This window comes from Polypterus senegalus, chromosome 11, assembly GCF_016835505.1.
Source record: "Polypterus senegalus isolate Bchr_013 chromosome 11, ASM1683550v1, whole genome shotgun sequence".
NCBI lineage: Eukaryota > Metazoa > Chordata > Cladistia > Polypteriformes > Polypteridae > Polypterus > Polypterus senegalus.
Window position 1 is genome coordinate 53,863,031 of NC_053164.1, and position 27,488 is coordinate 53,890,518.

At 36.6% G+C, this 27,488-nt stretch overlaps 1 protein-coding gene across 3 annotated transcripts in view; it reads right to left on the bottom strand.

The window, feature by feature from the left end:
* The window catches only part of vars1 (valyl-tRNA synthetase 1), a 77,767-nt gene extending 52,829 nt beyond the window's left edge, over positions 1-24,938 (bottom strand). The window contains exons 1-9 of one of the 3 annotated variants that reach the window (XM_039768658.1): positions 24,849-24,938; positions 24,559-24,732; positions 23,113-23,421; positions 17,703-18,056; positions 16,128-16,293; positions 5,565-5,937; positions 4,769-4,912; positions 2,469-2,637; positions 1,027-1,160 (exon numbers count right to left, since the gene is read on the bottom strand). In XM_039768658.1, coding sequence (XP_039624592.1) covers positions 1,027-1,160; positions 2,469-2,637; positions 4,769-4,912; positions 5,565-5,903 — 786 coding nt within the window. In that variant the 5' untranslated portion in view covers positions 5,904-5,937; positions 16,128-16,293; positions 17,703-18,056; ... (1 more) ...; positions 24,559-24,732; positions 24,849-24,938. Of the gene's footprint in view, positions 1-1,026; positions 1,161-2,468; positions 2,638-4,768; positions 4,913-5,564; positions 5,938-6,469; positions 6,546-6,744; positions 6,931-16,127; positions 16,294-17,702; positions 18,057-23,112; positions 23,422-24,558; positions 24,733-24,848 lie in introns of those variants that run through there. The other 2 variants (XM_039768660.1, XM_039768661.1) reach the window with 2 other exon arrangements.
* Between the last annotated feature and the right edge of the window lie 2,550 nt (positions 24,939-27,488).

Genomic DNA, 27,488 nt, shown 5'->3' on the forward strand with positions numbered 1-27,488 from the left:
GGCAGGAGGGGAACAATGGTGCACATCCTTTCTGGATGTAACACATTACTTATCCAAGGCAGGTACAGATGTCACCATGAGATGGTACTATTGATACCTAGGAATATTTTGGAACAGTAAAGCAGGAAGAAAAGCCAAGGCACAGCAAAATTCATTTCACAGAATCACCTTTAAGGATTGAGGAAATCCTGCAGTTCCAAATTCAGCCAAACTCGCACTGCTTCAGTTGGCCACTAAATTGGAGCTGACCTAAGAAGGAAGATCCAGTTTCCCAAGGCAGCCCAGTTAACTACTCTGAGGCCAGGTGTGGCTATCTGGTCATCAGAAGGAAAAACAATTATGGTACAGTTGATAGTACCGAGGGGAGGAGGTTGAGAGGAGGAAGCAGAATGGAAAGCCAGCAAATACCAGTAGCTTACAAATGATTGGAAAGACAGAGAATGACACACTTGGCCATTTCTACTGGAGGTGTCAAGGATTTCCTGCACAGTTGGTGTTAAGTCTACTGACTAAGATGGGAGTAAATGGCTGGGACAGAAGAATAGAAGGCCAGAGACAGAGAGGCACCAGAGAAAAACTACTGTTGCCTCTGGTACAAGAGGAAATAAGCTGAAAGCCAACAAGAAAGGGGCAGTAAGCTGGCCACCACTCCAACTCACCAAATGGACAGTTGTGGTTGGAAGTTGAAACACTTGAAAGAAGGGTACCATCTGATGACCCCTTCTCCTGACCAAGACTACGGCCAGACTAGCCAAGACTAGACTTGTATGGAGGGCATTCCAGAGATGGAGATCGCTCTTTAAACTAAAGTGCATTACTTAATCACAGATTTAGCATGTCAAAACTATAGACATAAACCATATATATGTATCTTAACATTTTACGCAAGATCCTGATTCTTTTGCTACCAATTTGGTAGAATAAAAACAAATAAATGGGAATCTGCACTGAGTTAGTGCCAAATTAAACACTAGCAAAATGTCTTTGTAATGCTTGCACACCCATCTGGGTGTACACAGTCTATACCTCTGTCTGTGAATGCTGTTTCTTTTGTTCCATCTCCTTCTTCTGTTGAAATTTTTCCAGTTTTTCCCTTTTCTTAGCTTCCTTCTTTAGCTGGGCTTCTGTTTTCGGAGGTGGAACGGCAGGAATGTCTTGGCCTTGGACATAAGATGAAAGGAATACCAAAATACTTTCACTGGACATAAATACAAGAATCTATGTTGAAATAGAAAATTAGAAATTCTGCCTGTACTGAACTTTTTAAGGAGATTTTTTCTTTTATTAATGTATTGTTCAGAATGAAAAAAAAGGAAAAAAATGCAAAAATATCAGCCACTCATGTTTGTGAAAGAGAATGTTTAATAAATATGAATAGGAGAGAAGAATAAACACATCAAAATAACAGATAAGATAAGATGACAAGAGAAGTTCATTTAAAAAAGTTTTAACTTTACATTTTGTACACTTTTATGTTGACTGTCACCTCTAAATTGGCCTGGTGTTTGTGAGTGTGCCTGTCTGCATAACCTTTTGATATATTGCCTCCCAGTTCAGGAGTGATTCCTGCTTTACTCCCAGCACTGTCAAGTACAGGCACCATCTCTCTAGAGCTCTGAACTAGACTGACAGCACGGTGGCACAGTGGGTAGCGCTACTGCCTCATAGTTAGGAGACCCAGGTTCACTTCCCGGGTTCTCCCTGCATGGAGTTTGCATGTTTTCCCAGTGTCTGCATGGGTTTCCTCTGGGTACTCCGGTTTCCTCCCACAGTCCAAAGACATAAGACATGCAGGTTAGGTGCACTGGTGATTCTTAATCGTGCTTGGTGTGTATGTGTGTGCCCTGCAGTGAGTTGGCGCCCTACCTGGGGTTTGTTTCCTGCCTTGCGCCCTGTGTTGGCTGGGATTGGCTCCAGCAGATCCCCGTCAGCCTGTAGTTAGGATATAGTGGGTTGGATAATGGAGATATATATATATATATATATATATATATATATATATATATTTATATTTATATTTATATTATTATATTATATATATATATATATATATATTATATATATTATATATATATTATATATTATATATATATATATATATATTTCAAAAAAAGGAAGAAGTAAAAACATTGACTTTGCATTGAAACAAAGTAAACAAATCTGCAAGGTAAGGATTTGACCCAACCTTTTTTTTTAACCAGAACTTTCTACATAAATAAGTATGATTGCTGTGGAATTTTAATGCTGTAAGATCCCTATTCAGCTAAAAAAAACATGTCTGTGAAGCTACATTAAGTCTGGGATTTGGCCATGCTAAAGTGAACATGCCCATTCTCCCTGCCAAGGTTGAAATAGCATCCATTTGTGAAGAACTAGCTTCTGGCCTTAATTCAAAAAGAAGAACTACATAAATATCAAATTGAAACTAAAAAAAATTATTATTTAAATAAAGAAAAAACAACTACTACCTTTAGACTGCAGGGTTTCAGTGGGCTTGGCATTTTTCGAATTAATTTGGACCACCTTCTCACAAAGTTTCACCTCTCCCAGAATTTTCTTAAACTGAGGTTGATTGACACAGGTTACAAACCAACGGGTGACATTGATGAAAGGTTTTCGTACAACAGGGTCTAGGACCTGAAGAAAACAACACAAATATTAAATCATTTATTTCTATTCTGAAATATTTTAGAAAGTCATCATTATGTTTTTCATTTCATATTCCAATAATGAAGTATATCATATGCTGGACAGTTTTAAAAGTGAGTGTTAAGCGTACAGTCAACCTTCTAAAACAAATTAAACTGTTTCATAATGAGCATTTAAACATGGTGTTATGCATACCAAATGCTAATGAATCAGAAAAATCTCCTTTAATACTATAACTAGATTTACAAATACACCAAACAAGCCTGATAACAAATGCGCTATAATACTTGTTTTTTAAAAGTAAGCTAAAATAGAAATGGATAGGTCTCAAAAAAATGATCAACCTGACCAGATGTTAATAAATAAATATACTGTATAACCAAACTTGGCACAGATCCAATATATGATTCAGATATGAAGGTGTCCAATTCACACACAAAAACACATAAAACAATTTAAATTTAAAAACTGATACCTGTTTCTGAAAAAAACACTCACCTAGCAGCATGACAAACACACTGCAAAAAACATCCAATGTAATGGCCTAAAGGTAGGAAGGTGAATGACCTTGAGTGGCCACGATAGAGACCAGACTTAAATCAAATAGAAAATTGGTGAATGGACTTGAAAATTGAGGTTCATTTCCACTGACCACAAAATTTAACTGAATTTGAAGAATAAACACTGCCCAATTCAGGGGCCTCATTTGTAAAGTTTGTGTATGCACAAAAAGAGGCTTGAAATGTGCATACACATTTTCCCATACAAATATCATGTTTGATAAAATAAAACTTGACGCAAAAGCTTGAGTATATTTATGGCAACGCTGACCAATGCATACTATACGCAACATTTCAGAGAAACTAGGAATTGAGGACACCCTTGATCAAGTAGGAAAATGTATCCAAACCAGTTAAATGTCAAATTGTATGCACAATAAATCACATCCCAATGCCGTTATTATTATGTGTGTTGACGTGACAAACATATTAAACCTCAAAAACAATGAATATGATGCACTGACTGGATTTTACTTCCATGCTACATACCGAAGAACTTTTTGTTGCCAGATTTTATTGGCTAGCTGTTGTCATTTCTCAACAAACTGACCATCAGGTCAGGAATTTTTTGACCAAGCCGCACTCCATCATGCTTGCTGTGGCTAAAGCCAATAACCAACCAGCGAGGCACTATGTCCAGTTTTCATATGGTGTGGGTGCACATACATAAAATATACCATGTTTGTTGTTGGTAAAGTAAGTTGCTGAACCCTTTAATTTAAATGGCCTGTACTATTCATTGTAACAGCAATCACGCCTTTACACGTGCAGGACGATAGCAGCTACCCACCTAGATGCTGTTGCTTTATGCCTTTTTTTATGCCTTTTTCTGACACCAGAACGCAGCCAAGCTGCTCTCTCACACTCTTCACATGGACGCCATAGTTAGTCAGCCTAAAGATCACCTTCAACACAAGGCTGATCCAATCACTGTGTTCCAGGGACCACTATTAGACATCTTTCTTACAGGCTTACAGAGTCATTATTGTCATGTGTACAGAACGGAATTAAATTCTTACTTGCCTATGCTATTCAGCATGTTATGTTTTATAACATAAAAATCTTGCTAGGTTTTGTTCTTCTATTTTAATGTGTTAATATTAACCAAATAGTATATGGAGGTATAGTATATGTGGGTGTTAATAATAATTTGCTCTAATAATGGATATGGTGACCAGAGAAGTATCCAACACACCGCTCTTATACAGACATAATCTTGTAATAGTGTTGAATATTGAGTTAAATTGAAATTGGAGAAATGTATATACTTATTTTTGATTTGGGAATGAAATAATGTATACATTTATGTTTCATTCTTAGATTTACTAGGTGTGGAAAAGAGACATACATTCTTCCTGTTCCCTATTTCTCCATCATTAATTTTTAATGTACATTAATTTTATTTTTTTTTTTTTTGTCTGTGCTGAGGATTAAATTTAATGCTCACGTATGAAGGGCTCTGAGCATGCTAACTTATATAATCAACAGACATAACTAAAAAAAAAAAAAAAAAAAAAGCGTTAAAATGAAAAATGCCCCAAACAACACTTATTACTCACATATTTGAATGGCAGCAACAGGGCACAGGCCACAGAAATGTCAGCAAGGGTTATACTCTCTCCAACCAAGTAAGTTCTTAATTTAAGGTGCATGTCCAGCACTTTCAGTATCTTCTTTAAATCTGCCTCAGCTCGCTCTATTATCTGAAGGAATCAAAGAAATTGGCACAACAGAATAATTACACTTGTTACATGCATAACAAAATTAACTTGTAGGGAAATTTACCTTATCTTAGCAAATTTATTTTCCATGGCACAATTGCAGCAGTTACTCAATTGCACACATACATGTAGACCATTGTTTAGGATAATTTAAAATCTGTCATATATAAATAAAACTACTTATGTTAGTAATGCATTAGTTTAGGCATTATGTCTTTATCTCATGCCAGCTTTTGACTAAAATTTCAGCTCTTATTAAATTATAATTCAGTTCATTATTGCTGAAAATTAACCTCTTAAAAATGTTTCAGTTTTCTGACACAAAGAATATTAAAAATGAGTGAGGGCTGTATGTCTTACACACATTCAAGTCTTTATTAGCTTGGTTATATTACATCATTTTGCTTCAGTCATATCCAAGTACAAAGGAGAAGATGGTGATTAATACACACTGGGTATTCTCCAAGATAAATACAAAAAGTGTAACACTTTATCATTCACTTTTGCTTCTGTGCGTATACACACACACACACACACACATTACTTCAATTACACTTTATTTCCTTAAAAATGTACTCCTTAAAATTTTTAAAATCAAAATATATTTTTCTAATATTTATTATTGACATCTCACCTGTTTACTGCTGTTCACTACTCCAAGCAAAGGAAATGTCCACGCGCAGCTTGCAGGAATAATCTCATTCTCTGAAAAGCTAAGCCACTGCCTGACTAAAGAAGAGTTTTTTTCTCCAGAACTACTATGATGCTCTGGAAACAGAACAAATCCCACCGCTGCAGCACCTGAAATGATGAGGCCATCGCTGGTCACCAAGCAAGGCAGCCTCCGGCCTGGAGATGCCCCTCCTTCACTGATGACTTTTGGTTTGAAGGAAGGTGCGGCAAACTCGGCTGCAATGAGTGCAGTTTGGCAGCGAAAGTCATCAGCATGTGGCGTGATAAAAAGTGTTGACATTCTGTCACAGTACAGTAGCACAATTCGAAATTATCTGTTGGAGAATAGGGACAAATATATATTAGGGCGATCCAAATAAATTAAATGGGGAGGATTCTACATAAACATTGTAATTCAATGTTCGCAGTCACAATTTTGTTTAGTTATCCATTATAAACCAGCTATTATTCAGCTATCATTTTTTATTGCTGTACAATGCCAAAAAAATCCAAAATGTTTATAAAACGCTGCATGTCAATACCTGCATATAATGAACACAAATACAGGAAACATTGTAAACCACAACATGTTCATGTTTGAGAAAAACAGAAGACAGTAAGTCTAATCAATGATGAATAAGTGCTAAATATATGTACACTTGTGTCTAGCAACGTGTAAGTTGACATCCATGGACTTATCAAATTGTTACCGTGACAACAAGTGTTAACAAAAATTATAATGTACCGTTAAAGCATTCCAAATAAATTTGAATCTTTTAAATAATAACGTGAAAATTTGGAACGAATGCTGCATATTCCATGTAGAGGGTAATTTTAATCATAATTGATTAATAAACTTAAATATACCTGTAACTGACAGATGGAAATCTGAGTCATGCTAAGATCAATTTCGTAAGCCTTGACATTTCTGGCTCAGTGTACACGACTGCATCAAACAATAAATCGGAAGATCGCATAGCGCTACAAAGAACTTAAGAATTACATCAGATCGACTAAGGAACTTCCCAAATGAATTCGCGATTTAACTTTCATTTACTGTAAGCAATACCCAGAGTACTGACGAGCTCTGGCCCTTTCAAAACTGCAAAAAACTAAATAAGTAATGTTTAACAGGCACTCACTTGTAATGCGACAGCTGAAGATTTTAATGGCCTAGAATTATGTAGAATTAACACCAAATCGCTCCTCTCACTTATATTTTAATAAAGCCGGTTTCTGATGAAATTCACTGCAAACTATGACCACGTGTGTAGGCGGAGCTACCTGTCGAAGAGGACCCCTGACTACTCAAATATAGTTGCCCACTGAAATGCCTGAGATTTCTAGCAGCATTACAACCTATTATTTCAACTATATGTAAATGTGGAAGAAGTAATTCCTATAAAAGGTAGATGTGTCGTTCCTTCATGGAGAGGAGTAGAGCCACGATTAGGTCATACCGTATGTCAGTCATACGTTCAAAAATTGCTTTTCGCCACAGTGCTGCGCTATGCAAAACACTGTCTGAGTGGCGGTATTATGCAAATACAGTACAGTATATTCACTTGAAGGTCCTCGCAGGCGGGAATACAGATGGGCGGAGTTATGCTAATAGAATATGTTTATGAATTGATCTGGCGTGCGTAGTCTCCACGCACTTTACGCGATTTGATAGATCCTCAATGTAGCTGTCAAATAGCACGCAACAATACTTATAAAACACTGGTAATGCATGTATCCTGGACCATATCCATTCTTTAATATAATGAGAGTGAGACAACTTGTACTCTTGGATTATACTTACTTTTCTAAAGGAGTTAACTTGCAAAACATTGAACTTCAATCGCACAGTAAATCAAACACATTTAAGAGCAAAGTGCAGCACGAATGACACAAACATCTCTCTGCTTGGCTACGTCTCCTTTGGATTGCTGACTGATACTGAGAAGCTAATGCTATACCGAGCAAAAATGTTGTCAGTCGGAAGTACACAGCTGTGAAAAAAATATACTGTACATCACATTCACGAAAGCGTTTTAGAAATCATTTTATATTTAATTCTGAGTTTGAATGAGAAGGTTGGAAATGCAAGCAGTCAGAATGGAAAGGCAACAGGACAGGATGAACAATCAGTGGAAGTGTTAAAGAGTTTAGGGGATGAGGGAGCAGAAATACGTCGTTAAAAGCAGAAGATCAACAACAGGAGAGAGTACCGGTGTACTGGAGGAGAGGCGTGGTTGTACCCATTTAATAAGGAATAAGGATTGTTGTAACTACAGAGGGATAAAGCTGATGTCACCATTTGGGAAAGGGTTATAGAGAGAAGAAGTTTGATTTTATGCCAGGATGCAGATTTTGCATTGAGACAGCCCATAAAAAAGCATTGAGTAAAACAGAAAGGGTTTGCATATGATGCATATTAATTTGGAGAAGGCTTATGATAGAATACCATGTAGCACCTGATACCATCTAAATCTTCTAATGCAGTATTATTGTTTTCCATATTGTAATCTTCTTTTCCCATTTTATGCTATTTATTAAGTTTTGTGTTCCTGCAACCATTCTGTTTTTTTTTTTTTTTTTCCAATTTTCACTAAGCTATTTTGGACTTTGGAAACTGATTTAGTGGAGTTTTATCCATTCATTCTCCAACCCGCTGAATCCGAACACAGGGTCACGAGGGTCTGCTGGAGCCAATCCCAGCCAGCACAGGGCAGGAATCAATCCTGGGCAGGGTGCCAACCCACCGCAGGACACACACAAACACTAGGGCCAATTTAGAATCGCCAATCCACCTAACCTGCATGTCTTTGGACTGTGGGAGGAAATCCACACAGACACGGGGAGAACATGCAAACTCCACACAGGGAGGACCCGGGAGGCGAACCCAGGTCTCCTAACTGCAAGGCAGCAGCACTACCACTGCGCCACCATGCCACCCTAGTGGAGTTTTAGCTTTGATTAAATTGGATTATTCTACAACTCTGCTCTTGTTTGAATAATTTCTGAATTTTATGCTTAGATTTTTCAATTAGAATTTTTATTTATGCATTTTGTTGGGCTCTTGTATTGTTTTTTTTTTTAACTTTCTTTTGTCTTTATTTAATTAAATAAAATGTCTTGGTTTTGGTCATCATTTGGATGAAATCATAGCAGTCCCCACTAAATGTTTATTCATGAATCACTTCTTTTCATTTTTTTCCATCATGTATGAGTTTGTTTTCTCAATTGATTGTTTTATCCTGGAATCAGCTGATGTAGCTTCTTGTCAATCATCTGTTGTCTACCAGATGTATTTTTTAGAATTTTTGAAAGAAGGAAAAAACTTTAGCTGGTTACGTTCTTCCATTTGCAGCATACTTTCAATTTTGAGGGAATCGTCCACTAACAATGTCCATTTCAGATGCTTTGTTTGGGTCCCAAAGGATTTCAATGATGAGGTGCAGACAGGTAGATGATTTTTCACGACACATTCTTTGATTCAGATGTAATCCTTACAGGTGGAAATACAGAGAGACAGAAGAACTTCAGAATTACAAGCCTGACCTAAACAATATTTTTGGCTGGCTTGTTAAAAGGACTTCCTAGGAAAGTGTATGGATGAGGAGCACTTATTACCATAGTGGTTTTACTGCTTTAGATCTGTGATAGAGCATGTCTAAAGACAGCAAACTACTGACATGGCAACATGGCCACCCCTTTCAGATATGAAATGATATTGTATGATATAAAATATGAAATATGATATGATATGCATAAGAGAAAAAGGAAAAAATGGTTTCCTGAACATTAAGTTTTAAGACCTTGCCTTTATACTATAAAGCTTTATATATTTCAACATAAGCAGGGTGGCATAGTGGTTAAGGCTTCAAATCTCCTTACTGAAACTGCATGGCAAAGTGCATGTTATATCATTTGCCTGAGCTCCAATCAGAAAAACAAAAAGAAATGTCCTGAATGTACTGTAAGTTGCCTTGGATAAACACATCAGCCAAATAAGTAAATAAATGTAATGCTGCACCCAAGCAATTATTCAGTCAGCTCAGCCAGTGTTCAGCGTGCTATTTATAACATCAAGGCTTAGGAAATGATTAACAACGACAAGTGACCATCTGATGCTGCTCGGGCATTTTCTGATTTCCAGTGCTGTAAAATGTAAACGTGCTACATGGTACAAAATCTGGCTTTAAAAGTCCATAGTGTCTCTATAGCAGGCCATAAGCATCTTACTGAAATGTAAAATATACTGCATTATACGCAAGATTAAAAAAAAAGATTGAGGTCAGATGACATTGGATACACTAGGTGGACTGAATAAAAGAACAGAATTATAAGGGTGAATATCAATGAAGTTCAAAGCTGACAAAGTGTGTTTGATTTCAGCATAATAGTTAGATCACACTGAGGCATACTGAAGGAAAGAATTCTATTTCTGTATTTTTAATTTGTGAATGATACATTTTATGAACAAAAAGAATATATTGATAACAATTTTAAAAATCTTCAGTAAAAATAAATCATATAGCATATGTTTATAATATAAAGGTAATTTGCTGTCCTCTGTAAAGGTTAGAACATTTTCAGCTTTGCAAAGAGGTTAATTAATAAGGCACCATACAAATACCATTTTTCAAAATGAGTAAAACTTAGTTTCTTATTAAGTTGTGTTGCAAAATATCTGTGGATAGTGTGCAATAGTTATTTGAAATTATTTTAAAATCACTACAAAAATACTTTAATTTATGAGATAGTAGGAATTTACCATACACTTTTAATCCATCCATCCATTACTATTTAATACAATTCATGAATATTTGGAGCAAGAACATATTTATCAAATGTATTCAATGAATTAACCTTAGATGGGTTCTCTGTAATCCTAAAATTAGATTAAACGGGTTCAATAAATAGATGGAATAGAAAACCTGAAGATTGATATTTTTCTCTGAAATATCAAATTTTTTGTCTCAAACCATGCAAATGATTACTAAGTCACACGTGTGTGTCAGAAATTATAGTTTCGTGTCATCTATAAATGTAAACAATTTGTTAGTTACATTTTTTGTAAAACGTTTATATAAATTAGAAATGGTAGTAACTCTGGCGCTGATGATTGTGTTCCACTCACCATACATAACAGATTTGTTTCTTTAATTAAGTCAAATATACATCAGGAATTACCACCATGAAAACTCACGATGACTGTCTGCTAAGAGGCCATACTACACAGCTGCTTCATTGTCTTGTCTTACATAATTGATTCCCTTCATTTACGTCTAGTAGATAAAACTATCCTAAATTTATCAAAGTTAGTCCAATCAGCACACAAAGAAATGAACAGTTTGCATCCTTTAAAATGCAGTACTTTATGTTCCAGAGTGAATGGTGTGTCATGTCATGTCATGTTTCAAGCTGATCTCCACATACAACATCCTTTGTTTCAACTGCAATTTAAGCTTAAGCACTTCCCAAGAGGAGAATGACAGTGACACCACTTCATATCCGATGAAGAGCACAGAAAGAAAAAAATAGAAGACACCAAGACAGGGCAAAAATTGGGGATAAAGTTATTAACATCTACTTGAATTATGCATATATTAAAAAAAGAAAAGAGTAAATGTTATTTATTTAAATTAATTTAGTCTTGTTCTAACACTGTGGAATGTCATATAACATAATATATATGTAAAGGTGTATCGATAGATACTATAAGCATATGGTTGAGACTGCAATCTTTCAGTTAAGAAACATCAAATGAGTTAGATATTTTATATCCATACAAGAAGCTGAAAAGTTAACACATGCATTTGTCTTTATTCATTAAGATTATTACAATGAACTCCTGTCAGGATTACCAAAAAATATAAGTGAGCTGAAATTAATTAAAAATGTAGCAGGAAAAATTTTAACTAAAAGGAGAAAATCTCAGCAAAATATCTCCCAGTCTTAGCATTATTATACTGGCTCCCTGTGCCATTTAGGATTGATAAAAAATATTTTAAATTGTGTGAATGTCTCTGTCCAATCTACTATCTTACTATATTTTGGAGTGAATGTCCCCATGCTTCCTAACTGTAATCTTAGATCCTCTCTCTAACACTGCTTGCTGAGTAGAGTGGAACATAAAAAACTGAGGCAGCTTTCTATTTCTATGCACCACCAAAAAATGTAGAATGCTTTACCATTAAAAATATACCAGGCCTGTACAGCTGAACAATTCAGAAAACTACTAAAAACCCACCACTTTAATCTGGCTTTCTTGATCACTTACCATTCCTTCATAATGAGTGGAAAAAAAAATATTCTTTATAAAAAATGCAATTTTATTTGCTGTTTTTTAGGCTGGTCACTAATAACTAAGTTTGTGTGTTTCCTTTTTTCCCACGAGTCTGTGGTTGTGCTATTTGCCACTGTTATCTGGTCTAAGTATGTTGCAGCTACCTGAGATACTGGGGAAATAAATGGAGTCACACATGAGTATGCTTTTAATGGTGAAACATTCATGACTGTAGAATGCCCTTCAGGTGGGATTTTATTTTCCTGTCCTTCCTGGCAATATGAGCAAAATTTGGAATTAAGCTGGGCATTATGATTCTTTGCTGATACAAATACCTGTTATTTAGCTTGTACTTTGTTTTATGACTCTGTTTAGTTATTATTTTAGTAAGGAAATATGAGCTATTGGGCGGCACGGTGGCGCAGTGGTAGCGCTGCTGCCTCGCAGTTAGGAGACCCGGGTTCGCTTCCCGGGTCCTCCCTGCGTGGAGTTTGCATGTTCTCCCCGTGTCTGCGTGGGTTTCCTCCCACGATCCAAAGACATGCAGGTTAGGTGGATTGGCGATTCTAAATTGGCCCTAGTGTGTGCTTGGTGTGTGGGTGTGTTTGTGTGTGTCCTGCGGTGGGTTGGCACCCTGCCCAGGATTGGTTCCTGGGATTGGCTCCAGCAGACCCCGTGACCCTGTATTCGGATTCAGCGGGTTGGAAAATGGATGGATATGAGCTATTTTCATGAATGAAAATGTAATATAGAAATAAATGTTGTTAAAATATAATATTTATAAATAATTATATATAATATTTGTAAATAATCTATATATATAATTCACTAAGTCCAAGGCAAGGAAGACGCACTCAAGTCATGGCAAGCAAGACGCACGCAAGACAGAGCCACGCCCGCCAACTCAAAGAGCCACGCCCACCAACAATTCGCTAAGCGGCCAACCATGGCACGCAAGACAGACCATGGGATATGCACGACAGAGCCCCACCCACCAACAATTCGAGCGAGAGCGAAAGCATTTGCCAAGAATGTTTTCATTAATCAAGAATGACAGTCGGAGGTTCGAAGACGATCAGATACCGTCGTAGTTCCGACCATAGACGCTGCCAACTGGCGATCCTGTGGCGTTATTCCCATGACCCGCTGGGCAGCCAACCGGGAAACCAAAGTCTGTGGGTTCCGGTGGGAGTATGGTTGCAAAGCTGAAACTTAAAGGAATTGATGGAAGGGTACCACCAGGAGTGGAGCCTGCGGCTTAATTTGACTCAACACGGGAAACCCGGTCCGGACACGGAGGGGATTGACAGATTGATAGCTTTATCTCAATTCTGTGGGTGCTGGTGCATGGCCGTTCTTAGTTGGTGGAGCGATTTGTCTGGTTAATTCTGATAACGAGCGAGACTCCCTCCTGCTAAATAGTTACGCGACCCCCGAGTGGTCGGCGTCCAATGTCTTAGAGCAGGGGTGCCCATGCTTTTTTTGGCTTGCGAGCTACTTTTAAAATGACCAGGTCGAAATGATCTACCTACATTAAAAATGATATATACAGTACAGGCCAAAAGTTTGGACACACCTCCTCATTCAATGTGTTTTCTTTATTTTCATGACCATTTACATTGGTAGATTCTCACTGAAGGCATCAAAACTATGAATGAACACACGTGGAGTTATGTACTTAACAAAAAAAGGTGAAATAACTGAAAACATGTTTTATATTCTAGTTTCTTCAGAATAGCCACCCTTTGCTCTGATTACTGCTTTGCACACTCTTGGCATTCTGTCGATGAGCTTCAACAGGTAGTCACCTGAAATGTAAGTTTCATTTGGAACAAACTTGGAACACTCTCCATATCTGCTGAAAAGGGGTCTGCAAACAGCAACAAGGTGTTGCGGTGTGACCTAAAGTCAGCAATACTGTGATCAAATTCCTGCTGTAGGTTTTCAATAGCAGATGTATATTTATCACTCCTGAATGTTGTGCCAGCTTCCACAAGAGTTCTACATGTTGGCAAATGAGTGAGATTTTTGGCAGAAAGCTGTGCTTTCCATAATTTCAATTTTGTGGTGAAGGCTTTCACACTTTCATTTAGTGCTGCGATGAGCTGATCAGGGCCCTGGAGCTTCAAGTTAAGTATGTTCAGCTCCTGTGTAATGTCCACTAAGAAAGCAAGGTCCATGACCCATTATGGATCTTCCTGCTCAGGAACATCAATTCTGCCATGACATTTTTCACCTCTGTTCTCAACACAAAAAAACTGTTTAGGATATTTTCCCCTGTTGAGCAAGTGCACCTCAGTAAAGTACGTCACCATAAGTTGACTCAATTTCTTCTAAATAAGCTCTGAACTGGCGATGCTGTAAACTCCTTGACCTGATGTTATTAATACATTTCAGAACAACAGACATGACATGTTCAAATTTTAGGCATTTGCTGCACAGTGCTTGTTGATGAATAATGCAGTGCGAAAGTACTGCTGGATCAGCTTTTTCCTCTTCTTATTTTTTTTGAACCTCCGCTACTAGTCCGATTTGTTTGCCTGTCATGGACGGGGCTCCATCTGTGGTGATGCCTACCAGTTTGCTCCGTGGAAAACCAGCACCCTCAATTGCGTCACACAGAAGCTGATATATATCGTGGTACGGCCATGCATTGGACATAAACTTAACAATTCCTCAGTTACATCAAAGTGGGGATTAACACCCCTAATGAAAATCGCCAGTTGATCAGTGTCAGTTTTGTCGGTGCTTTCGTCATGTGCAGTAAAAACTTCAGCTTTCTTGCATAACTGATCATAAATGTCATTTGATAACTGGCCTATTTGCTGATAAGGAGTTATTTGTGAACAAACCAGTCTTTTCTGGACACAATATTTTAGCGACTTTTAAAATACAGCCCTTAAGAAGCTGCCCTTCGGTGAATGGCTCTCCTGCCTTAGCGATCAACTCAAATAAATAAATTTACCGTTCACGGGCCGGATTGCATTATTTTGTTGATGTCATATGCAGGCCGGTGGGAAGGTGACGGGGGAATGGCCCGCGGGTTGGAAGTATGAGACCCCTGATATAAATGAATTCTATGTGCTAGCAGGTGGAGTAGCATGTAGTGGGTACTAGTAGTGTTGCTGCTACATGCCACCTGCATCCTGCTGTCAGTTCTTAGCTGGAGTTTATGTGGTGGGGAATTTGTTCATGTAAACTTCCTTCCACAGGCAGAAGACATACAGTTAAGCTGCTTTCTGTTGTAAATTGTGGGTGAAACTGGATCTTTTTTGCATGAGTGAGTCCTGTAGTTGTAAGTAGAGAAGTGGAGCTTAAAAAATTATTACAAGACATTTGTAAAATATTTATTATTAGGTTAAAGACTTGAATCTCATTCTGCTTTTATTTCTGTTAAGTCATATAAATGCAGAAGGAGCTGGAGCCTTTCCATACAGCTCAAAGGAATAGATAGGCCTGCATCCTGGATGTGATTGCTTTGTAGTAATAACATCACTAGCTGTGCTGCCCATCTAAGTAATCAACATAGACCTCATGTTTTTTATTTGATACATGGGATGCCCATTTGGTCAGGTACAATAATACGCATCAGATCTCTCCCTCGTGGTATCCTTTTCCTATTTGGAAGTTTTCATTACTTCTTGTTGTTTGAAAAACTGACTATTCTCTATAGTTGAAGTGGTTTGCTGGGAAAATACGGTGGTGGTTGCTATCACATTGGCCGGGTTTAGTGACTCTAACCTAGTTGTGTTGGGACTTTCCTGATGTACACATCAATTTACATTATTTTCACTTATCTGTTGCCCACCACAGAAAGTTACCAGCCTTACAGCATTACAACTATAAACCTTGTTCATGTAGCCTTAAGCGGGTGCAGGAAAGTTGCTACCACATCATTGCTACCACATAATAACAGTAAAAGCCAACAAGATACATTTTCGTATTGTTAGAACATTTAGTATTTTTATTGTCATATTTAATATATTTGACTGTTCTTCTATATGTTTTGCCTAGTTTTACATTTTTTTCCTAACCCTAGCAACCAAACGGACACACAGACACATATAATTCTATTAAGGTGGATTAAGCCATTAAAGTTAATTAAAACTGGTAATTACATAGAAGATTGTTCTGAAAAATGTGTTGTTCAAAGAAAACATGCTGATTTTAAAAATTGCATTTTCTCAGTATTTAAACTGCACTTTTAAAAAGGGTTTTCACATAGTTTGTATTGGTGGTTTCTTTTACCATTTGTTTCACTTTTCCACAGGAGAAATTCTTCTTACTCTATAGGTTTGTTGATGAGGATATTAACCTTCAATTTTTATACTTCTGTAGAACCAGATTCCAATTGTCAGAATAACGGAGAAGATAAACAAGGAGGAAACAATTAGGGTTATCAGAAGATATTGACCTAGAATGGAAGAAATAAACATTTATTTTAAAAATATCATCTGTATGGTATACTGAAGTCTGGTAATTATTACAAAAATGGAAACATTTTGCTTATCTGTTGCATGGAAAATTAGTTCACAAAATGATTGTTAGTTTGTTTTATATTGTAGGAATTTGCAGGTATCATAATTATTCAAATGCATCTGGAATTATGACATCAAAAAGATACTTACCTCTCCTATTATTTCTGATACTGAATAAGAACAATGGAAAATGGTATACAGTACTTGCCCTGAACTTATTGTAGCAAGAGAGATCTATCAAAGCTATGAAGTACATTTAGTAAATATATATATTTAAGAGAGTGCCTCCCATAGTTTGTTGCGGTTCTTTGAATGTGCTTGGGAGTGGAGAGTTATTGTGAGTTTGCTGTTTATTTGTTATTGTTTGCGATCTTCTGAATTTTTGAACCTCTACTCTGTTTTTGACCTTGCCTTTGGACTTCATATTGCAATTGTGTTTATTGATATTTTTTGAATATCTGCTCTGTTTCTGTTTTGACCACCGCCTTTGGATTCTGTTTTGGGACTTGCTTGCTGTGCCTGCCTTGGCTCTTCAGGCATCACCTTTGTGCTGTTCAGCACTTTGGGGCTTGCAAAGCCTTTTGCTAAAGTAAATCTCTTATTTTTATAAAGATTTGCCTTGGACTTTTGGGCATCTAGCCAGGGATTTGATGGTGTTTATCCCCCCCAGTGGGCAGTTTTTGAAAGTGCATTGGCACCTGTGCTTTCAAGACTCCAGCACATTACAACACTGGCTTCATGTCCAAGCGTCTGTTAGTGGCGTTTTCATTAGAGAGCCACGATTCAGTCAGCTCTCTCATACTTTTAGTATTAGACTTGAATTTTACTAGCACTGTGTCCCTGTTAAACTTGTGTCTGGTTGAATTTGTATGTGCATATATCAGAGACCACTGATCATTCTTTCTCAAAGAATAGCGATATTCTTGTATATGTGTTCTAACAGCAACCCAAGCATTTCCTAGATGGTTTCCCATCAAAGTACTGGCTGGGCCCTCACATGCTTAGCTTCAAGTAAATTACGTATGCCAGGATATGGCTGACATGATGACTTGTATTGGATTTCCCTGCAATTAGAGTATCCTCAAGTACTATAGATGTTAAAATGTAATGTTGAAGAAATAAAAGGTAGGATGCCACATAGTTATACATACAAGCAGTCATAAATTCTTCATTTTAAACCTAAATTGCCATAGATGGTGGCTGCTGTGCAGTCATTAACAATAATGACATCAGAATGTAAAGATCCAATAAATCAAGTGTGGCATGACAGGTGCCTTTATCAGTATTCATTGATTTAGTAAACCCACGTTTATGCAACAAAATATTGCTGATGAAAATTTCTCACCTAGAATCAATGACCACAAAGCTGGACTAGAAACGACTTTTAATGGGGACCTTTTGTTCCCACTCTCTTCATGATTAATACTCAGGCAGTACTCTGAAGTGCTGGAAGCATTTTTCAGATATCCACAGCTCCATATTCCTTGATGTTTATCATGCACGTTTTCTATTGTTACTGCCTGATTTTTAATTGTAATGTCAGGTGAACCCTCTATTGGTTTTCCATCGAAGAACCAAAAGAATGTTGTGTTTGAATTACTTTCATTAGAACAAAGGGAACAAGTCATTCTTAAGCTGTTTCCAATTCGGGGTTCATTATTGTTCCATTCTGCCTTTAGTTGAACATTTCTGTAGCAACCTGTGAAAGATGTACTTTTGTAGAATAAGTTCTGAACAACAATGTTAACCATACTAAGTACAGTACAATATTATATTATTGTTCTAATGCTGAGTTGAGTTGTTAGTGTAAATGCCTACAAATAAACATTTCTGGTGAAAGCAGTTCAACTAATGGGTGGCACACTTAAAAGTAGTCCCAAACTGGCACAGCCTGCTATCAGGCAGTATTATTGGTTTTGGATTCATAACCAGAAAAAAAAAAGAAACAAAAAGGTTAAACACTAAGGCAATAAATAAAACCACACACTTTTTGAATGTGTAAAGTTGCTTACTTTTCACTGCCTCCTTACAGGGGATTACATCAAGGTACTGTAAGACCTCATAGGATGTGTTTATTTCTAAAAATTAAAATTATAATCCAATTACCATTTGATCTAGATAAGACTGTAGTGTAAACGTGCCACGTTCAGATCAGATCATTTATTCTGGCAGGGTGCTATGGGTCCATATCATTGTTATCATCGCAACATAAAGGCTGCAGCTAAGCTCAACATATGGATATCTTAGAAAAATACAAAGGTTCCATGTTTACAATATTCATGAAATAGTACTTTTGTACATAAAGACTCTACTTCCCATAACCTGTCACAGTGTGAAAATCAGTTGATGAATCTGTAAAAATGAACTTATAGTTTGTAGGGTTTCTTTAGGGTCATTATTTTTATGTGTATAGGATAGAATGAAATTCTTACTTGTGTGCAAAATAATATGCAAGGCATTTATTGAGGACTGACAGTTACAACTTAAAGCTTTACATTACATTTTTTATTTGAATTAATCGATCATGTCAAAATCGGTGCAAAGGTTTATTCCTATTGTAAAAGAGGGGTGTCAGGGACTTCTGGAAATTAGCTAATTTGCAGGGTTTAGCTAACAGATAGCCGAGTGCAGGAGTCACGGTCAGATGACTGGCAATATGAGACTGTTGAATTACAATATTTTAGATTTATTGAACATAAAAAACCAACTGAAACAACAAAGAAACATGCTGTAGATAAATCAATATGGTTGAAAGAAAAGCCTGACTTCTGGTTGAGGGCGTGACTTTCTTACACCTATATCATTTAGTATTCACGTATTTGTGTTTCCTTTATAACTGTAATTTCCTGCAAGCTTGATAATTAAGGACATTCATATATTAAGCCTCAAGGTACATGTTTCCTTTCCAGCTAGATGACAGTTTGCTTTTTTTGCTTTGCTGAGAGAACAGAATTTGTTCTCAGATGCTATGAAGGAGTGGTGGTGACTGGGAAAAATGCCCCTGTTATGTCCCATATTCAAAGTTCGAAGCTTGCAATGTCTTGATCAAGTGGAGGCTGCTTCAAGAATTTAAAAGAGTAATATAAGCTAATTTGAAAGTTACATTATCAAAAAAATTATAAAATCAAATCTTTTTCTGTGTCAGTTTTATAAACATAATGTTTTACTTATTCTTTGTTAATTTTCTTTAATTGCTGGTAATAGGCTCTATTACTTCATAATAAAAAGGGTGGCACTTTGTATCATTTTCATTACTACAAAGTACTATACGAAGGATCATATATTCACCTGAAAATTTAAGAATAAGATAGGGAATCAAAATGTTGCAATGCATGCACTCCCTTTATTATTGTTGGCTTCACTTTAAGAGTAGGTACAGCAATATTTTTCTTTTTAGGATGTCACACACTAGGAGTCATCTTGAGGGCTCATCTAACAGTAATTCCACCCAAAATCAAGTATTGGTCATCTTGCCTAATGCTTCTCTTCCCCTCTCCCTAGCAGATCTGATGACTGGAAGCAACCAGTTACGTCACTTCCAAGCCACAGTTCCCTGGACCCACCTTTTCCGGCCTGGCTTCCTCTTAAGGGGTTCCACCGCCATCTTATGCCAATCTTTCCAGCAGATCTGTGTATGACTTTATCTGTCTGTCTGTCTATCTATCTATCTATCTATCTATCTATCTATCTATCTATCTATCTATCTATCTATCTATCTATCTATCTATCTATCTATCTATCTAATCTGCTGACTTGTATCTGAAAAGACATCTGTCTAATACTGCTATCTTTTATTTAAAAATATGTAGTTTGCCTGCAAGGTGCCCCAACACTGCATGATTCTCCTTTGTTTAATATTACAAGGAGCATAGATTTCAGGCATGTATATTTACTGAACACTACCAAAAGACAATTACCTCACCATAATAGAAAGTATATATAGTTTTTACTTTAGTGTATAGTAGTTTCTTGGAATTTGTGGTGATGGTGAGGTGGCTATTCACTGATAAACAGTAATGCATGCAAAGACATAATGAACTCTTAAACCTTGAAAATAACTTACTCAAGGGTTGTAATATATGCAAGTTCGTCAAACTCTTGTATGTGCAAATTGGCAGTTTCATTAATTCTCAGCATAGGCACCCCATAGGTTAGTGTACTGAGCCCCACCATACTCCTCTTCATTGTGTTAGCTGTATTTGCAATTACTAACAAAATGAAGTGAACGCAACACATTTCATCATTCATCAAGAAAATTCACTAATGGCTATACTTCTTAAGATGTCTGGAGAAAGTCCAGATGTCTCCACTAACTTGAATACATCCACTTTAGAGTCCATCATATGACAGCTGCATCATATTCTGGAATGGTATTTGTTTAGCTCAGGACTACAAAGCATTACATGGGATATTGACATTCACTCTAAATATTGCTGTCACAATGCTTCCTTCATTCCATGACTTATATAATGTATGCTTTCTTGGAAAGGCAAACAGTATAACTAGGGACCTCATTTTTCTCTCTCTAGTCTATTTTGGCAAATGTTATTGGACCATTAGCTCTCATGCAACTAGATTTAGGGACACTTCCTAATCACAGGTCATAAGGCTACTCAACAGGTACTCTTTTTGACAATTGTATTAGTGTTTTATTTAAATTATGTTAAATTTAACGTATGGTATTTTGTTCACTGTCTGTGTTATCCATTATCTATTTTTCATTAGTGTACATCTGTTGATGGTCCTTGTAATTATGAAATTTAATTGTGCTATGTGCAAGTGATGATAAATTTGAACTTGACCCCAGAGAAAGATCATGCAATGAACAAAAGTTGTAGTCTATTCTCTGCATCCTGTTGTGATACTTGGTGGAACTGCTGATTTGATAAGGTACACTGAAAAAAATGGCATGTCAGATTAAAATAAAAAAAATGTACATTGGTTGCACATAATAAAATTGTTTTTATCAAAAATAATTTAATTATGCTTAACGCTAAATTATTATATTCTGAAACAACATGATATTTTTATATAAAATATAATATAAAATATATAAACTTTTTCATTCTCTGTTAAATTAATTATGTTATGTTAAACATGGCTCACGTCAATGAAACAACTCCATGCAGGGAGGAAACGGGAAGCGAAACTGGGTCTCCTTACTGCGGGGCAGCAGCGATACCATTGCACCACCATGCCAGTCTAGATAAAACATTAAAAGAGAATACAAGAAAAAACGCAAAATGGAGTAATGTTAGTCTGTGTGATTATGTATTTTAAATGAAAATCTGAATATTTCTCGTGTGTGTGTGCGTTTTTATTTTTTTAACTTTTATTTCACTAACCTTTTGCTCTTAACCAGCGACAATAAATCAAACGAACAACCTGTTGCTTCTTTGAAAGTCACATGACTTTACTGCCAAGTTATCCAACCTTTGCTGATGATAAATCCCCTTGGTGCGTATTCATTTCTGGTGAGGACTAAATATAACTATTTTGGCTTCTACCTAAACTACTGAAATTAGTATATTACACATCCCACAAGATTCAATAAATTAAACATGATCGAGTTATGTTCAAAAGTGGAACATAAACAATACATGTACTATAAAGTAAATACATTCTTGTAAATGTAACAACCTGCCATTTCCCTTTTTTTCAGTGTATGGTTCTGGTCTAGTATCTGGGAACTCCAGGGAGAAGGTTAGTGGACTTCTTTTCTGTACTACAGTTTGTAATGTTAGGTGATAGGATTATCTGTTGGCCCAGGTAGACAAAACTGTAGGTAAACAACTGTGAAATTGTCCATTTTAAATTGGCATGGACGTAAAGTAGGTTTATTTTTCCCTGGAATTCTGTTGGATAAAATTTTTGCTTTCCTTTTTAGTGAAGTCACCTGTACTTCGATTGAAACACTGGTAAGAGGTAAAAGACCAAATGCTGGTTACACATACATTAAACTGTCTTTAGCTTGAGGATGTTCACACATTAAGGAACACACTAATGACGGAGTTCCACCTGTTTGGGAAAACCTGGCCTATTCTCAAGTAACACAAAAACTGTCTCATAGGAGCCATTAAAGAGTCCAAAGACATCATGATCGATGGGTAGTATGCAATTGAATTGAAGCACAGTTACTCTATGTATGCCATTTTACAATGTTATACAAGCAACAACAAGTTACAGTGACTAGGATATGCGGAGAGATGTATAGTGATTGTGGGCAGAAAATAGGCATTTGGCATCCACTAACATCTCATAGTAACACTAGAAAACACTTTGTAATGTCTTCAGATACTAAATGCAAAGAAAAAGTTAGTGTTCTGTGTCAAAACTTAATTGTTTTGACATAATAATAATAGGAAACCTTTTAAGCAAATTATGACTTATTTTAAAACATCAACACATCCATGCAATACCATAACTTTCTTATTGTAGTACAGGGTCTAGGGATGCCACAGCAACACAACCGCAATAGGCATAAGGCAGAAAAGAGTCTTAGACAGGACACTGGCTCATTGAAAGATACACTCACACTTACTCATGCTGGACAAATAAACCTCTTTGGGATGTGAGGAAAAAGTGACCTACCAAGTAAAAATACCTATGGATGCAGGTCAAATGGGCAAACTTAACCATTACCTGGACCAGGCCACAGTGCCACCCATTAGCAATACTTGTTGAGTAAAAACAAAAAAAAAATTCTATTAAGCTTCTAATGCCAATGTGTGAATAAAATATTTAATTTACAATACCTGCAGAAACCTTCAAGTTGTTATTTGTTCCTTCTCGTTTTTCATCTGTACAAGAAAATTTCCCAGAGTCACTCACAACCACATCACTGAGAAGGAGAGTATAAAATCCGGATGCCTCATTAAAAATCACCTTTAAACGGCCCATAAATCTTTCTAACTGAATAATATCACTCCCCTTTCTTGTAGTATAAATGAGGTGGAGCGATTTACTGTTGTTAACACATCTGGGACGCCACATCCAGTACAAGACATTATTCTTTAAATCACAAGGGAATGTGACTTGAGAACCTGGTGCTGTTATTTTTGTTTCTGGAAAGAAAAAAAAATGTTCTTTTTTATGGCAGAATTTAAGATAAAATAACACCAAAATTATACAATGCTATATTTGGGCAGGCAAGTATATGATATGAACAGTGTTTACTTTGTAAGCAGTAAATGAGGACTTTATAAAGATACCCATGTTAAATGGCTAGAAAGTAAATTATTGTTGTCAATTTAAAGGAAAAAAAATAATCTTCCTGCCATAAACACCTTTGTAGTTTCAGCCCCATCCCTTAAAGGAAAGGTTCAGTATCTTTCAAGGCATTACCAAATTCAAGAGTTAGCTAGTTACTTTTTTAAAATCTTAAAAATATATTTCACATGGCAAAATATATACCATAATTGTGAAGAAATAACTTTGGCTTAAAACATACTGAACTTATCCCTCAACATAAATTCAGGTTACTTCTGGAACTACTGTATAAAAGATAATAAATACCTTGGTGACACTCAGAGATATAGAGACAGCATTGTACATTTTGATCGCTTCATTTTAAATGCTTTGCATAGTTAATAAACATTTCAGCACTGAAATTATGTTTTAGCATTGCTGTCTCCCAGTTTTAAATGGCATTGATAAAAGACCTTGTAGCAGTCGAGTTTCAAAAATGTCTATCTGCTAAATGTTTATTTATTTCTGTGATGAGTATCAGGTTTATCAAAGCTTTATTCATAGCTCACATAAACTATAAAGCAAAGAGTTTTTGTGCGACTTTTGATTGATTTTTGGAATCCGCTTTTGATAACACAATATTCTCAAACACATTTCAGGGTCATCCTGGCTGCATCAGGATCAAGAAAGGTGCCAGCCCTGGACAAGTTAACATACCAGTGCAGGAGCCACTCACATACACACACACACCAAGAAAAAATCATATTTGCTACTGAATCTAACCTGTGTGTTTTTGGGAATCAGCAATAAAAATAGCAAAACCAGGAGGAGATTTAAATCTGCTCAATGAGGAACCAGCAATAACCACTTCACCAACAAGCCCACTTCACTTTTGATGTGAATTTAAAGTTAAAAAGTATTATCAAAGCTTTTAATCATGTTTAATAGATTAAAAAACACATTGAAAAATGCTTTTGCACAATTAGCAGTAAAGTTATAATAAACGGTCTTACCTGAATGATTGCTTACAGCAATTCCCAAAATTGAACCAACAAAAATTATTTGAATCCTCATGGTAATTATCATGTCGACTATGCACCTCGACTTATTCAAACATTGAGTGTGCCAGAAAGATAACAGTAGATTCGGTTTACAGTAGCATAACCTTAAAACATGGAAGACCAAGTCTGAAAGAGCAGATTCCAGAAAATAAATAAGCAAAAGTCAGGTGAAAGTTGTGTAATTAAGAGTACTGTATAAAAAATTATAAAACATAAAGAATATTATGCTAAAAAATACATACATCTGATAAATAATATTTGATTGATAATATTTTTGCTTAGCTTTGGAAACAGCTGCAGGCTGAGTGGAAGCTTCTCATTTTAAACCTGCACAATTATATTCACTTTCGCCTTCAACCCTCACTTTGCTGTCATGGTTATCTTCCTATCAGCATGAAGACATTCATGCCCTGCAACGTCTTATCAATTTAGCACAAATACCCTGCCTTTTTTTTACTATTAGCAGGACATGTTGAAAATGACATTTACTGAGTAAGTACACAAGCCAGAGACCCACAAGCACTGAGACACCAGTTAACTGCAGTATCAACAGTATTAAATAATAATAAAATAACAAGATGATGACATTTTACACTATATAAATTTAAACTATTATAAACTTTTAATTTCAGTCTTTTATTTAATACAACTAAAACATTTATGCCATTTTTGTCAATGTAACTGATTATAATTCAATGTAGGGTAGCTCACTGACTATGACACCAGACAGTGGTGATATATTACATGTTGATTAGCACATGCAAGTATTTCACTGTACTCTTTTGACCTTATGAACCTTGTAATAAGGCACTATATATCGCCCAACCCGGCACAGACTGAGGCAGAGGCATGTACAAAATGAACACAAAGGCTTTATTAATTCTTCAACTGTGGGACACGTCTTCCCCGTGCCACACAGTCTAACACAGTCCCAAAAGCACAATTACACCACAAAACACTCTCTTCTCCTTTACCACCACTCCTCCTCAAGCTTAGTCCTCTTCCTTTCCTGACTCTGGCTCCTGAGTGGTGGTGACTGGACCCTTTCATATCCCACCCGGAAGCGTTCCAGGTGCTTGACCACCTGGTCCTAATTGCACTTCCGGGTGGGGCTGAAGACTCGTCCAACCGGGTTGTTGAGACCATGCAGCACCCCCTAGCGGCCACCCCAGGTCCCACCCAGGCTGTGGAAGACTCCATCTCCCATAGAGCCAGGCAGGAGGCTGGGAAATGTTCGTTGGTCCAGGAGGCTGCCACCAAGCATCCTGGGGGAGGTATTGAGCTGTCCATGTTTGCTCCCCCGGAACATATGCAGCAGGGGCGTCCCGGTCGGGCATTGGACCCAGCCGTCTATCACAACCTATAAACTCTACCAATCATTTACATAATAATGATTGTATTCATGAAGGTTACATAAAATAATTACTGTAACTAAAATTATCAACTGACGTGGAATAAGTACATAGACATTTTTTATTGTAGTTATTTCATCTTTGTATCTACAGATAAGCCTTTTAGAAGTCCTACAGTATCCGGCAAAACTGAAAGTGGAATGGCAAGGTCATTTCTATGTCTTCGCTAGCAAGGAAGAAACAGAAAATGAATTAAGTAAGCTGATCACGGGACTATTCTGATACATAATAGTGAGTCATGGCGGTAAATGATAAAGCTAGGATTAATAATCTACTGTCTGATCTATTCGTTTTAAAATACGGGTTTTTTATCAGCATATATTCTCATATATTCTTATTATTACTTAGTATTACTAGGGCGCTATCTGTTTATGTTTTATTGTGCTTAATTACTTTTCCTCCTTTTTTTTTTCTCTTTTTCTTTTCTAATTAATTCATGTGTACCCTAAATGAGACTGTTCAATATCATACCCTTGGTTTACTGTTATTGCTATTCCTGCATTAAGACTTGTTATGCTTATTTTGGACACATCTTTAACACCATCACCCGGGTTTATTATCTGGGGGTATCATCTTAATGCACTAAAATTGCTGAAGACTATATATATATTTTAAGTGCAAAATTCTTTTTTTTTTTTCTTTTTTAAAGACTATTGGTAACAGATATCTCTATCTTTTAACCTAAAGCGCCACTGCATGGGGCTTGTTGTGCTTTGGACGTGCTCTGTCTCTGGGTATGTCAGAGGACTGGGACTGCGTGAAGTGGGTTTTAGCCTCACTTGGGGAGGCAAAAAGGGAGGGTGGGGGTTAAGGGGGGGAGAGAAAGAGAGCAGGCTTGATCTATACCTAATCTATCATCTCAATCTTTATAATTATAACTATCAACGTAATAATAAGCTGCATGGCAACAACTCTTGGGGAAATAGGAAATTAAGACCTAAACTATTTCACTTCCAGTTAAGACTATAAAATGACATCAAAAACTCAGAATCAGTGTCTCCATGATGGGACAGTTAACTTCGTAAGCTGGAATGTTAAAGGCCTGAATCACGAATTAAAGAGAAAGAAAGTACTTTCTCACCTAACAGGTCTAAATGCTAAAATAGTATTTTTACAGGAAACCCACTTACTAAGCAAGGATCAGTTCCGCTGCAAAAGACTGGACTGGCCAAATGTTCCATTCTAGTTTTACAAAGAAAACTAGAGGGTGGGAATTCTCATACATAGAACTGTACCATTTGTAGCATCAGATGTAGTATTGGATCCTGAAGGGAGATATGTAATGGTCATGGGAGACTTATCTAACTGTAAAATGATTTTGATAAATGTTTATGCACCTAATGTTGATGATAAGGAATTTATACAAAATTTATTTGCATCCATTCCCAATCTGAACACTCATAAAGTTATAATGGCTGGGGGCTTTAATTGTGTTTAAATCCACTTTTAGATAGGACTTCCTCCACAGGG